Genomic DNA, 13,418 nt, shown 5'->3' with positions numbered 1-13,418 from the left:
ATGGGCCTGTGTTGTGTAGTCTTGCCTTAATCTTTGTATTTATGCCTGTCAATGTGAAAGAGGCTAATTGCATATATATTTGCACGTATATGCCACCACACTTAAGTTGCGGCCCTCGGTGCTATAAGTATCATTGTGGCCCCCGGGGCTTCCAATATTGAGTAGCCCTGCTCTAAACTCTGCAGAACATTTCTGTTCAGTGAAGTCACGAGAATCTGATACAAATGGGAAAAGTTAGTGCTTCTCTTACAGATGGGAGGAACTAGTAGCTTGATACACTGGCTTTTCTTCTTGATGGACAAGAACTACGATTTGGGAAGATAGAGGAGGATACTAGCTCTAATCCAATTACATGTTCCAGAATCTTCCACTATCCTTGGTCTTGTTCCCCACAATCCCTGGGTATTCATACATTGTTTTCATGAAGGCCCTTGTCGAAGCAAACGCCTCACTCAGTTTACGCGGCTAAACAGACAGTTTTATTGGCCAATAAAAGCAAAGTGAGCCAAACGTGGTCTCAGCAAAGCCGGGTCCAGTAAGGCTGGCTAATACAATTAATCCTAGTATTTTATACCCTTATCTAAACAAGTCTGACGTCAGGGCAAGAAACCAAAGCGAACTTCAAAGAGGAATTATTATTAGTAGAGAAAGAAACAGGTTAAAAGGGAGTTCGAGCTTCAGCTCAAAATAGTTTATTAACACATTTCAACAGCGCATCCCTTTGGTCTCTCCCCACCTCGGTGAAGGCCAGTTCACTCCCTCGTGCAGACACAAGAAACTGAAATGGCTTTTGTTATACAGAATGGCTTCTAGCTAAATATGAAATAGCTTCTACACCCTTTTCAATAAACATTATGGGCACATCTAAACTACTTTTTTTTCCCCGAAAGAGGATATGCAAATTCCAACAGAATTCTTCCAATCTCACTTTCGAAAGAGGATCTTTTGAAATTGAAAGAAGTCTGGACACAGTTTTTTCAGGAAAAAAATGCTAAACCTTATTTTTAAGGAAGAGCGTTTTTTTTTTTTCTTTCGAAAAAGGGTTTTTTTCCCCCCCATAAAACCACGTCCAGACTACTTTCATGAGATCCCCTTTTGAAAGTAAGATCGGAAGAAGATATGCAAATTCCAGCAGAATTTGCATTTCCTCTTTCGAAAATTCTACGTAGACTAGACATAACGAAAGGGTGGTCCCTGCAACTCTCTCTCTGTGCATAGCCTGAACATGGGAGAAAAAAAATCAATTTATTCTTTACGCAACATCTTTACAACAGCCAGCTTTCATCAAGCTAAGTGAAGTAACAGCAGAGCTAAACAGCAGAGACTCAGGAAGACTGAGCCTAAAAATTCCTTTCAGGTCTAAATTCCGATTTAACTGATGTGCCCTCATTTGGATACAGCTGATTTATTGAAAAAGGCAGATGCCAGTCTTTTTTCCTAAATACTGAATTTTACTCAAGGATTGCTGAAGGTATAAGTTTATTTACCATGAACTCAATGCATCTTCACTGAATGGGTGAAGGTAATGAATTTCTACAGAGGTTTTTTCTACCAAAAATTATTAGCCATTTACAATAGGTATTAACAAAACAAACAGCTGAGAACAATCTGACCAAAAATTCCCCGCATAGGTCTACCATCACTGCATGTTTGGTGATGTCCCCATTTAACTTATCTTCCAGTTTTTCCAGATTGCACTTTTAGGCCTGAAATTGAATGACAGCTAGAGGGAAATCTGTACTGCTTCATAGGCCAGGCTCCTGGAGGATTACATCTCCTATATACTAGGATGAGGACTTGAACTACAATTCCCAGAAGGCAATGCCCTGATAGAGAAATGTTTACTATTTTGTTAAATGGTCAGAAATACAATAATCGGGATCAGTTAAAAAACTAAATATTCCAATTTGCATGGAACTAATCAGAAAGAAAAATTTCATTTCTATTTTCCCCATTGATAATTTCAATTGTGGAAATGTCATTTTCCTATCAGAAAACCATTCTAATGGAAAATTCCCAACGAGCTCTAATCTTAAGTAATCCATGAAATGTAGGTCAAACATTGCCACTGGGCATCATTAAAACTATTTGTCTGATCATTTCACTCAGGAAAATTGCACTGAAGCTTTCCATAACAATCCTCAACATGATTAAATTCACAGAATAAATAACATTAACCTAGGGGCCCACAAATAGGTTGAAAGCCACTCTTTTAAAATAGATTATTCCCAAGTATTCCTACTAGCCAACATTAGAATACATTCTCTCCCTGCACCACACTGAAAAGGAGTAGCACACTGCATAACACTCTCCAAATGCTTAGATCTTAAAAACAATTTTGTACATCTTTAATTGGTGAATTTTCAGTTTTAACTTCATTTAAAATACAATGAAAGGACCTATCACAAGGCATTGGTTAAGAATTTCATCCCGGAGTTTCACTTTACTGAGGGGTTTTTTTTAATTAAGCATTTGCTAGGATTTTAATGTGGCTGAGCATGAACATGCCAAAAAAAATTGAAGTGCTTGGAAGAAGGCCTAACGAAAATCTGTTTCTGAGCTGCAATACTTTATTGTGCATGCCATGGTCATCTTTGTTACCATGTATTGGGCAAATGCTAACCATGAATCTCAATCTATGTGCAGGATTATGTTTAGAAAATCAGCATAAAAATTCAAACAACAAGATGGGAAAGCCTATGAAAAGGTTTCCATTTCTGCTTCCTTGGATTCTGTTACCCATACATAGGTGTCCTTATGGCAGTAAACAAACCAACCATGCATAGTTGATTACAACAGTGCAGAGCGGCAAAAGATATTTGTTTCAACAAGCTTCAAGACAGTGAATATAAATGTAGGGCTGTATTTTAGCATAAATAAGTATTGTGTGTGGCAGCATTGTGACCAGACGATATAGCATGTTATAAGAAAAATAAAATTGATCAATTCTGCTGTGCTATTGAAGCTTTTATACAGCATCACCACTGTAGTATATATTTATTAACTGAGTCCCCCAATGTTAACTATTATAAAACAGTATTGTGGCATGGTTTGAGGTAATCACTGGGAAAATCAAAACTTATAGGACAAAGGGGCTATATCGGTTGATCTTGTAGTTCACTGCTGTATCTATTCCAAGAGGCAATGAATTGCACTGACACTCAACTATTGGTGGGTTTTTGGTTTATTTCATTATAAGAAAACCTCTATATCCTGCAGTCAACTGTTTGTTTTTTTTTATACTTGCAAGTAAACTACGTGAATGGAGGATTCATGTCATATTATGTTTAAAGAGATACCTACAGATTATGTGCAGCTTGTCAGGCTGGGTGCATTCTACAAAAATGGACAGGCTCTAGCATTAGTCGTCACTGGGTAATTGAGCCATCATAAGCGACTGCATGGCTGAAGAAATTTGTTTCTTTTCCAGCTTCTTTCTTTTTACTAATGAATATCATAATTGCCTCTTGATAGCAAAGAAGTACAGCACGAAGTAAGGAAGGAAAAGATACAAGCTTGTCAAGATTCATAACTAAGACTGATAGAAACGTTTTGAGCATCACAATTTTGATGTGGAAAAACAGAAACAAATTACAGGCATTACAGGATAGGCAAGTCTTAATGCACCTATTGGGTCTGCACTTCTAACACAATTACTTTAAAGCCTAGCCAATCTGCATGTCAGTCACAGGATCTGTACCATGAAAGGCTAATCTATCTCATTATAAAGAAAGCACTTGCTTCTGACTTTATATATGAAAGCAATCACACGTTCTTTTGTCCGAGAGGTAGCATATTCAAAGATCAGGAGAAAACAGGATCTTCCTAAAGTCAAACTGCCCATCACTGCCTAGGCTTCTGTCCTTTTGGTTAACTGCAGCTTGCCAACCCTTTATAACCACTATATATATATGGAGGCAGCTGGAGAAAAATTAATTCATTGAGATGTCAATGAGGTCTCCTAGATCGAGTTTGTTTTCACAACAGTAAACTTCAAATCAGACTTATTTGCAATGTAGAAACAGACTCCAAAATTGCTCATTTCACATGAGCATGAAATTGCAACCGGACTACAAACTAGAAAGTTTTGTAAATACACCTCTGTTGAGCTGAAGGAAAGGGCTAATCATCTTATTCAAAATCACGGAAGTTAACCATGTCAGCCCTGACATGGTGTAAACTTAGGTCACAAGGAGATGGCCCAGATTAAATCAATCTCACAGTTCTGAGTGTAGCTGTTAGTGAGTTTACTGAAAAAGATGAGCTGAAATATGTATTAGATCACTTTAAAAATATGCCCTATACTTTTAGCCATCACAGGGTTGTTCCTAACAAGCAGGGGAAGGTAAAATGTATCCTCTGGTGACACTAATGGCTAATTCCCTTCTAAATCTTTAAAGGCGAGGCTGCTGCATATAAAAGTACGGTTAGATGATGGAATACATTATATTTTATATATTGCAAAGGACATTCTCCCTCTCTCCCCCCACCACAGTTCTCTTCCCTTAGCCCCTTCCACCCACTCCAAAGATATATGAGAAGTTCACTTACTTTAAGTAACCAAGTCAGCACGGAATCACGATATGGAACAAATTTGTTCTTGTTCTTGCCAGCAGCCTGATCTGCTAGCGCAGAAATAACCAGCCCAAGAGTTGTAAGGGACCTGCATGGAGAAAGTGACCAACCTATGAACAAGTGAGGAGATCGTGAATTCAAAAAGCCAGATAGCTAACGGTTCCAAAGGAGGCCCCATTGCTTTGACAATACCAAATACAACAGGCTCTTGTACCAGAGGAGGATACCACTTTTCCATACCTTTCATAAATTTTACTGATGTTTTATTAGAGAGGATAGCTTGATTATGAGCCTGAGGGTGGAAGCCTGAGATAGCTGCTAGGTGGACCTTGGCAGAACAAATTGCCAAATTTTGGTGGTTTAGGTACAATACATAGTCTAAGATATTCTGGACCAAAGAATGTGAAACTCCGGAGTGAGACCAGACAGAGAAATCCTTCCCCCTAGACAGGTAAGTAGATCTAGTAGATGGTTTACGACTATTCAACAACCCTTTACGAACTTCTCTTGAATATGACTCCTCCCTAGGACCTCATCATGAAGCAGCCCAGCAGTTAGCCTTTAAGTCTGTGGGGAGCAGGTGTCCATGATCTTGTCAAATTAGATCTTTGTCTAATGGATGTGGTATCTATGAAAGAAAGAAACACTGAAAGAAACAGAAGAGTGGAGAGCCCAATGCTACTAAGGCCGATCTGGGGCAGTAAGACAGACTCGGGCATGGCCCAGTTTGATCTTTAGCAGCATTCTGTGAAAGAGTGGAATTGGCGGAAGAGTACAAAGGAGCTTGCTTGTCCAGGGCAACACACGTAAGGGAACCCAGACTATGACCCTTTACGTCATAGGTAGCACTATAAGTGCTGAACAGGTAGCACTTCATCGTGTATCTCACTGTGAACAGGTCCACTTCCAGAGGCCAGCAGAGCTGGAAGAGAAATCTGAAAAAATCCCAGGAAGACAAACTCATGAGGAGTTAAATGACATGCTTAGGTGATTTACAAGTTCAGACTGCGCTTCTGGAAGGTTAGAGGACTGAGTAAAGTGACTATGCAAAATCCCACAGATTGACTATCTTGAGCGAGCAGAGATGAAAAAAACCTCTCCCTGTCTGTGGAGTAGAACATTGCTGCTGTGTTGCCAGAGCTTAGGCATTTCCCCTTGATACAGGTTAGGAAAGGCTGGCACACCAGCTGGACAGCTCTCAGCTCCCTTATATTTATGTAGAGAGTCAGGCTCTTTGTGAACCTTAACCCCTGCGTCTGAAGGCAACCCAGGGCAGACACATCAGTTACTAGCATTAAGAGTGGTCCCTGAATACGGAAAGAAACCAACTGAAGCGTGTACTCCACATACATGGTACATAAGAGCCATGGATCTGAAGTAATTTGGGGTGAAGCACTAAAGAAATGGAAGAGGTGGTTTGCAAGCCAAGGGGAAGGAGAGACTAGAATCATCGAATCTGATCTGGTATCTTCAATGGTTGCTTAGTACCCTTAGGGCACCTAAAGAGACCAGGAAGAACTGGAGGGGAAAGAGTTGGCCTGTACCTATAATTCCTACTCGTGTTCCTCAATAGGACCTTTAAGATGTGAAGTACATCCTCCATCTGAGCTGAAAAGTGGGATGATCCTTCAAATTGCACGTCTTGGCCTTTGAGCTTTCTAGGGCCTTGAAGACTATAGCCATAAGCATGGCTGTTGCAGAAGCCACGATCCTGGTAGCCAAGTGAGCCACATCCAAATCAGACTGAAGCAATTAACTTCCCTTCATTCACCTCTTTAATGTCCTCAGACAGCTTGTCAGGCGTTAAAGTCAGATCACCCTATAGGAGATTCTGGATGGTAATTCTAAGCTGTACCCCTGTCACAAAATATATTTTTCTACCAAACAAGTCCAGCTTTTTGGTACTCTTTGGCTCAGAGGCTTTGGCTTTCTCTTTAGCAGCTGAGACAATGCGTGATCTCTGAAGGGGATAGAGTAAAAATGCTCAACGCCTTGGAAGGGAATGTAATATCTAAGCTCCTTCCCACTTGTTTTGATGTGGGAGGGAGTTTCCAAACCACAATGATGGGGGCTAAATTAGCTGTTGCCATGCCAAAAAAAAAAAAAAGAGAGAGAGAGAGAGAGAGAGAGAGAGCTCTAAGTCATTGTGGAAAGTTCTTTGAAAACATTCATTCAATATGTAGCAAGTCAAAAAAAAAGCAGCAAACAGAATGCTGGGAATCATTAAGAAAGGGTTCAATAAGACATAAAATATCATATTGCCTCTGTATAAATCCATGGTATGCCCACATATTGAATACTGCGTGCAGATGTGGTTGCCTCATCTCAAAAGAGAAATATTGGAATTTGAAAGATACATAAGAGAGCAATAAAAATGATTAGGGGTATGAAACAACCTCCATCTGAGGAGAGATTAATAAAGACTGGGACTTTTCAGCTTGGCAAAGAGATGACTAAGGGGGAATAGCACAGAGGCATATGAAATCATGATGGGTGTGGAGAAAGCCAGTCAACTATCTGGAGAAGAATGGAGAGAGGCCATTATCACTGGTTTTCCTCTGGACAGTACAGACAGATGAGAGCTCAGGGACACGGGAGGCTGGTCTAACATTGAGTGCTGCATCGAGGAGGCTCACTGTAGGACAGATCTCCTGCACCCGGGACAGCAGTGCCGATAAACTCAACAAGTTCCTTGCAGCTGCAAATGCCTTTGGCATGGATGGAACTGGGATAATTACTGACCAACATACAAGAAACAAAGATGGTGCCGCAGACGATAAATGTGTTGTTGGGGGCCCAGGACTCTGTGGGGTCTGCCTGAATCAACAGTGTCATTTTATCCAAAGAGTGAACGGAAGAGTGCTTGGATTTTGAGTGCACTCTATTCAACGCTTTGTGCCCCTTTCTTTGCAGACATCGGGATCGGAGATCTGCAATGTCCTTAAGAAGCCTTCTGCTTCTTCTTGGGCACCGGCATGGAGTGGTGGTGCCAGGACTCAGTCAGCAGTGGAGGTGCACTGCTCAGACGTGCTCAAGTGCTCAGTACCCTCTCTGACAGAGGGCTCGGAAGGTGCCTCAAAGTAGCCCCCATCCAAAGAAACTTCAGCCAGGCCTCTCCATCTCTTCTGGCCCTGGGTTTGAAGACCTTGCCAACCAGGCGCAGATCCCTAACGCAAGTCTCACCGAAACACTTGAAACAGCTAGAGCACAGCTTGCTTGCAGCGTCAGCTTTAAGCAAGAAAGACAGGGCTTGAAGCCGGGGACAGAGGCATTCCTTGGTACTGACAAATGGAACCCGCAAATGGGGAACCGAGAAAAAAACGCCCGTCACTAACACTAAGAACTATGTCACTAGGTAACTATATACAAGAACAGAGAACATGCTAAAGCAAGACCAAATTCTCACCACTGTTCTGGGCTGCAAGAAGGAACTGAGGGGGCCTGCAAGTGGCTTGCAAAGCTCACTTGCACTAGCCCAATGGGTACTGCTAAGGGGAAAGTTTCTTGATAACTGTGCTCATGGCACGCACACATGTGGAATACATATGCAATCACTCAAAGTAGTACAAAAGCCTTCCGATCGTTGTAACTTTGTGTCGCAGAATTAATATTTACTTAATTGGTACCTATACCTTCAGTGTAGCAAACATCTAAAGCCATAAAAGCCCTTGAAAGTTAGTTTGGTGGACTCCACAGTCTTTTTGTACACATCAATTTGTCATAATTGTTAGTCTTTATTCATGAAGATAACTGCAAGTGCAGGAGTTGTCAGAAGTAAGGCAAGTCCCTGCTTTTCCAAAAAGTAGCTCTGAGGAAAAAGTTAGCTAGTGGTATTGCCACTAATATTCTTTCCAACACAGGCTACGTTGCTGAGCAATGTATCAATTTTCTATGAGAGGTATCAATTTTCTATGAGAGAAACAAGACAAAACAGTTTCCAACCCTCACAGTGTTGTCTTTGCAACACAAGTTACATACAGAACTGTTACAGGGACTATTAGCACAACATAACACATCTTACAGACTTAAAATGTGCACAGATCACTTGATTTCTATAGAAACAACATTCAAATACAAAACCACCTCAGAAAAGCCTGAATTGGTTATGAGCACCTTGCAGAAATCTTATGGATTAAACAGTGCATTTGAAGTTTGTTGCAGCTTTTCTTTGTTGCCTGTTTTAAGAAGTCACTAAACGCCTTACTTGTTAATATTGCTTCCTTCCTTCAGTCTGTCCCCGGCAGCTCCAGTCTTAGTGGCCCTTTCACTGCCTGCCAAGTCCACCAGACTCAATTTGCCCACCTTCTCACCCGATGTCTGAGGAATGGACAAGAGAAGAGTTACTGTTAAACGATTTTATTTACTCAAATTTCCAGTTAAGTTTCACAGTTTGCCACGTTTTCAAATAAGAATGCAAGTCGTATTACTTACATTGGATCTTTCACCCAACCAATTTTAAACTCAATATTGTAGCATGCCGTGAACATTCCAACACAGACCTTTGGATCAAAACTAATCCTCTTTAATAGCTGCCACGACAGTGCTAGTGTTGGATGCACCAGGAACGCCAAGACCCCAAGGACCAGGAGGGAGAAACTCAAGCAGTATCAGGCAGGTATAAAGCATGATGAGTGGGAGGAGGGAACAGCCAATGGACACAGATCAGGAAACAATCTAACTCTGCCTTAGCTTTCTCATTTTAAAAGCTGGGATCAGTTATTTGTCCAAAGCCACAGTGGGAGCAAGGCCAACTCAGGCCTAGTGTACACTTAAAACTCAGGATGACCTAGCTATGCAACTCACGGGTGTGAACATTTACACTTTTGAAAGACAGACTGGTTGACCTAAGTCCTGCTACAGACACTGCTAGGTTGACAACTGAATTTTTGCAACAACCTAGCTTCTGCCAGCATCTCTTACGGGGGTAGATTTACTGCAGCAAGGAAATAACCCTTCCATCACTGTGGAAAGGGTCTATACTTCAGCAGTGTAGCTTACAGTGCCACAGCTGTGCTGCTGTAATGCTTGTAGCATAGTTTTGACAATGATTCCCAGCCCTGTGCTCAGACTGCATCACTCTGAATATAAGTCCACTTTTAATGACGGGCAGGCATTTACAAAAATACTAAAGATGACAGGGAAGGTTTCCTACATCCCTTCCAAAGACTTTCTCCTTAAAGAAGCAATTCCAAGATGAATGATTAAAAAGCATTCAGCCCTCGTCATATTGAAACTTTAACCCAAAAGAAGTTTTACCATAAATTCGTATCACTCTTGCCAGTAATGTCTGGACCAAAAGTCAATGTTTGAAACATTCAAATTGGTATTTAGATTTCCTTTAAATTAATAGGTATCTTGAGCTTTTCCTTAGCTCCCCCCCTCACTATACTATGTAATTGCTAAGATTACAATTATAAATTTTCCAAAGTACCTATGTCTCATTGAAAAAAAAAAATCAATGGGACTGATATTTTTCACAGGGATTCAGGCATTTTTGAAAATTTAATTGTGTTTCAAAGTACTTCCATGTCCTAGCACATCATGTTGGATCATCTAATTTCAGAAAGACTCAGACCAGAAGCCCAGAGGAGACTGGAAATTCATAGAGTTGCATAGTCAGCAGGGTGGTCACTGAAGGAAAAGAAGGGAAAGAGGAAAGCAAAACAACTATCTTGGGCCAAGCCTAACCAGAAGCATCAAGGAAACCAAAAATGTAATGTAGCAACAGAAAAAACTAGAGAACCGTGAAAAATAAAGCATTTTAGGGAGTGTAACATAGCGAAGCAAGTGATCTAGAGGCTTGAGGAAAAGAACTGAGAGAGAAATACAGTATGGTGGATGGGGTGAGGAAAGAGGAAAAAGAAAAATGGTTAGATAATAAAAAAAGATTAAGGATGTGAAGAGAGAAAAATAAGAAAATGGAGAAAGGGAGTTGAAAATCACTTTGTGGGTATCTATCAGCTATTCAGAGGAATACCACTCCAAGGCACTCAATATTCAACCCCTATTAAGTGTGTGCAATGTGAATACACACGCTCCCCTTCAGAGCCCATCTTAGATACGGCAGTACAGTCACAACATTGAATCTATGACACATTTCCATAATAAATTGATAAAATGTACCTAGAATTCAAATTTCAGACAAAAGCAGTGGAGCTGACAGGGACAAAACCCTTATTTGACACCAATAATATCTAACAGCCACAAAAATAGAGAATGCAACTAACAGATTTTGTTGGTATTTTTGGTTCTTTCTTTTTTAGCCATTAACCAGAGGTGCTCCAAACAGAGCACAAGCAGAAAAGACCCATTTCTTGCCTTGTACCCATCCCTCCCAGACCTCTCCCATTCCTACAACCAGGGGAGGATGAAATCAAAGTATAAAATTCATTGAAGCTAAATACTTTGTCAGTTGTATAGTCAGTATAATTTGTTTTTCCACACTCTCCTCAAAGTGAGGGGAGGTGGTGAACCATAATGCTGAATGCTCAGCTGGCATTACATTGTTCACTTTTCACAGACTCTCAGGATTAGAAGGGACCACAAGGGTCACCTAGTCTAACCCTCTGAAAAGATGCAGGACTTTGTGTCTTTCAACCAGTGCTTTTTTTGTGATGGTACTGCCTGGTATGCAGTACCGGCACCTCCAGATGCAGTACTGGCACCTCCAGTCAGAGCTCAACAACTTTTCCCCTGGAGTACCAGCATCTTTATTTATTTATTTATTTATTTTTAAAACAAAAAAAGCGAACAGACAGCTAACGAGTCTCTTGAAAATCTCCACTGAAGAGCTTCCATGACTTCCCATGGTAGTTTGTTCCATTGTCTTAAATTTCTTACAGTTAGGAAATGTTTCCTGAGATTTAATCTAGATCAGCTAGGTTTGACCCTATTGCCTCTTGTCCTGCCATCTGTGGCAAAAGAACGTTTTTTCTCCATCGTAAGTTTTCAAGTACAGTATATGACGACTGCTATTATGTTATCCCTTAATCTCATCTCTTCCAAACTAAGGATACCCAGTTCCTTCAGGCTTTTCTCATATAGCTTGCATTCCAGCTTTGGTGTTCAGCTCTGGATCCTTTCCAGTTTGTCTACATCTTTTCTATATAGCGGTGATCAAAACTGGGCACAACACTACAGCTGAAGCCTACCCAGTAGAACCATCACTTTTTGTGACTCGCATACTATGCCTCTCAATGCCACCCCAAATTACATGTTTTGGGTTTTTTGGGGGGGTTTTGGCGCAGCGGAAGCAGCATCATGTTGAGTCATGTTGGAGTTCTGATCTAACACAACTCCCAGATTTTTCTTAGCAGTGCAGCTGCCAGACCAGTTATTCCCCATTCTAAACTTGTGCCTTTTCTCTTTCTTTCCTAAGCCTAGCACCTTATTTTTGTCTTCTTTGAATTTCATTTTACTCTCTGTAGCCCAGTTCTCCAATTTATCAAGATCCCTTTGAATTTTAATTCTATCCTCCAAAGTATTTGCAACTCCCTCATCTCTAGCTTTGTGTTATCTGAAAATTTGATCAGTACACTCTCTGGTCCTACTAGCTTTGCCTTTAAAAGCTTCTTACACTCACCAGAGGACTCATGGGGAAAATATACATTTAGCTTAAGATTAACCAAATGGGTTTAAGTTTGTCTTCAGAATTTCCCTTGAATTTTTGTACTTTCAAGTTAAAATTGTTGTGCCATCACTAGTAGGCTGCGAGGTAAAGTAAAATTCAACGGAAAAAATGTATTTCTTGTCAAATAGTAAACAAAATTAGAGGAAAGAAGGTACTCCTGACAGAGAGGGTAAAATCTTTATAACACATTCAGTAAACATACATTTGAAAATAGCCCAAGAAAAAGTTACAACATGAAATCTTCATACATGCACCAAGGTTTCTGCATTCTGAAGTCTCCCATTCACAAAATATCTCCCTCAAATATTTTCTTGGGACAGATAAAGTCAGTTATTTATATTCAAACACAGCTCCAGCTTCAGTTTCCCACCCCCATTCGTGATTATTTTTATAACTGTAGCGCTTAGAAGTCCCAAGCATGGGAAAAGGACCCTGCTATGCTAGGTGCTATACAACACACAGACTACCACAACAGTCTGGCCCAACGATGTTACAATCTTAATCGAAGAAGAGAGGCAACGCATGGATACACACAGACCAAAAGGGGAGTATAAGAAAACAGACAATATTGGTTGGTGTGATTCCAGCATATCAGCCTGACTGTTGTCAAGCTTTTTATAGGCACCATGGCAAAGAGGAGCTTTAAGAAGGGATCTAGAGGATAAGGAGTCCGTTTTGCAGAAATATTACTACCCCAAATCTGCATTAAAAACTCTGGTTTTAGAATACCTGTTTCATTGCTTCAGATGAGGAATACTCATTAAATCTGCTGCAGCTTTGGGTATGCATCCTTATATGGCATTTCAAAAGCCACATTTCAATCTTAAATGTCCATCAAAATAGCTATAAAGCCTAGCTTCATTGCATATGTGCTCAATCACAGCAGTCTATTGAAACATATTACAAAAGCCATCATTCAAATGGCTATGACATCCCAGGTTAGAATCTCTACCTGAAAATCTCCTGCTATTACTTACCCCTGATTGTACATCACACAGTGTGTGTGTGAGGATGATCTTGAAGACTGCATGTGACCGACTGCTTTCTTCATTCATGTTGGTTGCAGCCACTGTTCGAGATTTGTTACCCTCTGACATCAAAGACTCTATGTCCTAAAAAAAATTGAAAGGCCTTTAATTATGTGTCCTAGGCATTATCTGCACAAACATTTCTTTCACTAACTTACTGCAATAGATAATAAAAATTTATTTGT

General features: G+C 40.4%; 1 protein-coding gene across 6 annotated transcripts in view; it reads right to left on the bottom strand.

Annotated features, from left to right (window-relative positions):
• Positions 1 to 13,418, bottom strand: part of KIF13B (kinesin family member 13B) — a 178,716-nt gene that overhangs the window by 94,390 nt on the left and 70,908 nt on the right. For all 6 annotated transcript variants that reach the window (XM_075923255.1, XM_006135585.4, XM_025190999.2 and 3 more), the window contains 3 exons: positions 13,183 to 13,317; positions 8,780 to 8,892; positions 4,552 to 4,663 (listed from right to left, as the gene is read on the bottom strand). In XM_075923255.1, coding sequence (XP_075779370.1) covers positions 4,552 to 4,663; positions 8,780 to 8,892; positions 13,183 to 13,317 — 360 coding nt within the window. The remainder of the gene's footprint in view (positions 1 to 4,551; positions 4,664 to 8,779; positions 8,893 to 13,182; positions 13,318 to 13,418) is intronic.

This window comes from Pelodiscus sinensis, chromosome 3 (genome assembly GCF_049634645.1).
Source record: "Pelodiscus sinensis isolate JC-2024 chromosome 3, ASM4963464v1, whole genome shotgun sequence".
In the NCBI taxonomy this organism is placed as follows: domain Eukaryota; kingdom Metazoa; phylum Chordata; order Testudines; family Trionychidae; genus Pelodiscus; species Pelodiscus sinensis.
The sequence above is the reverse complement of the archived record's forward strand: the minus strand, read 5'-3'. Positions and strand labels throughout refer to the sequence as shown.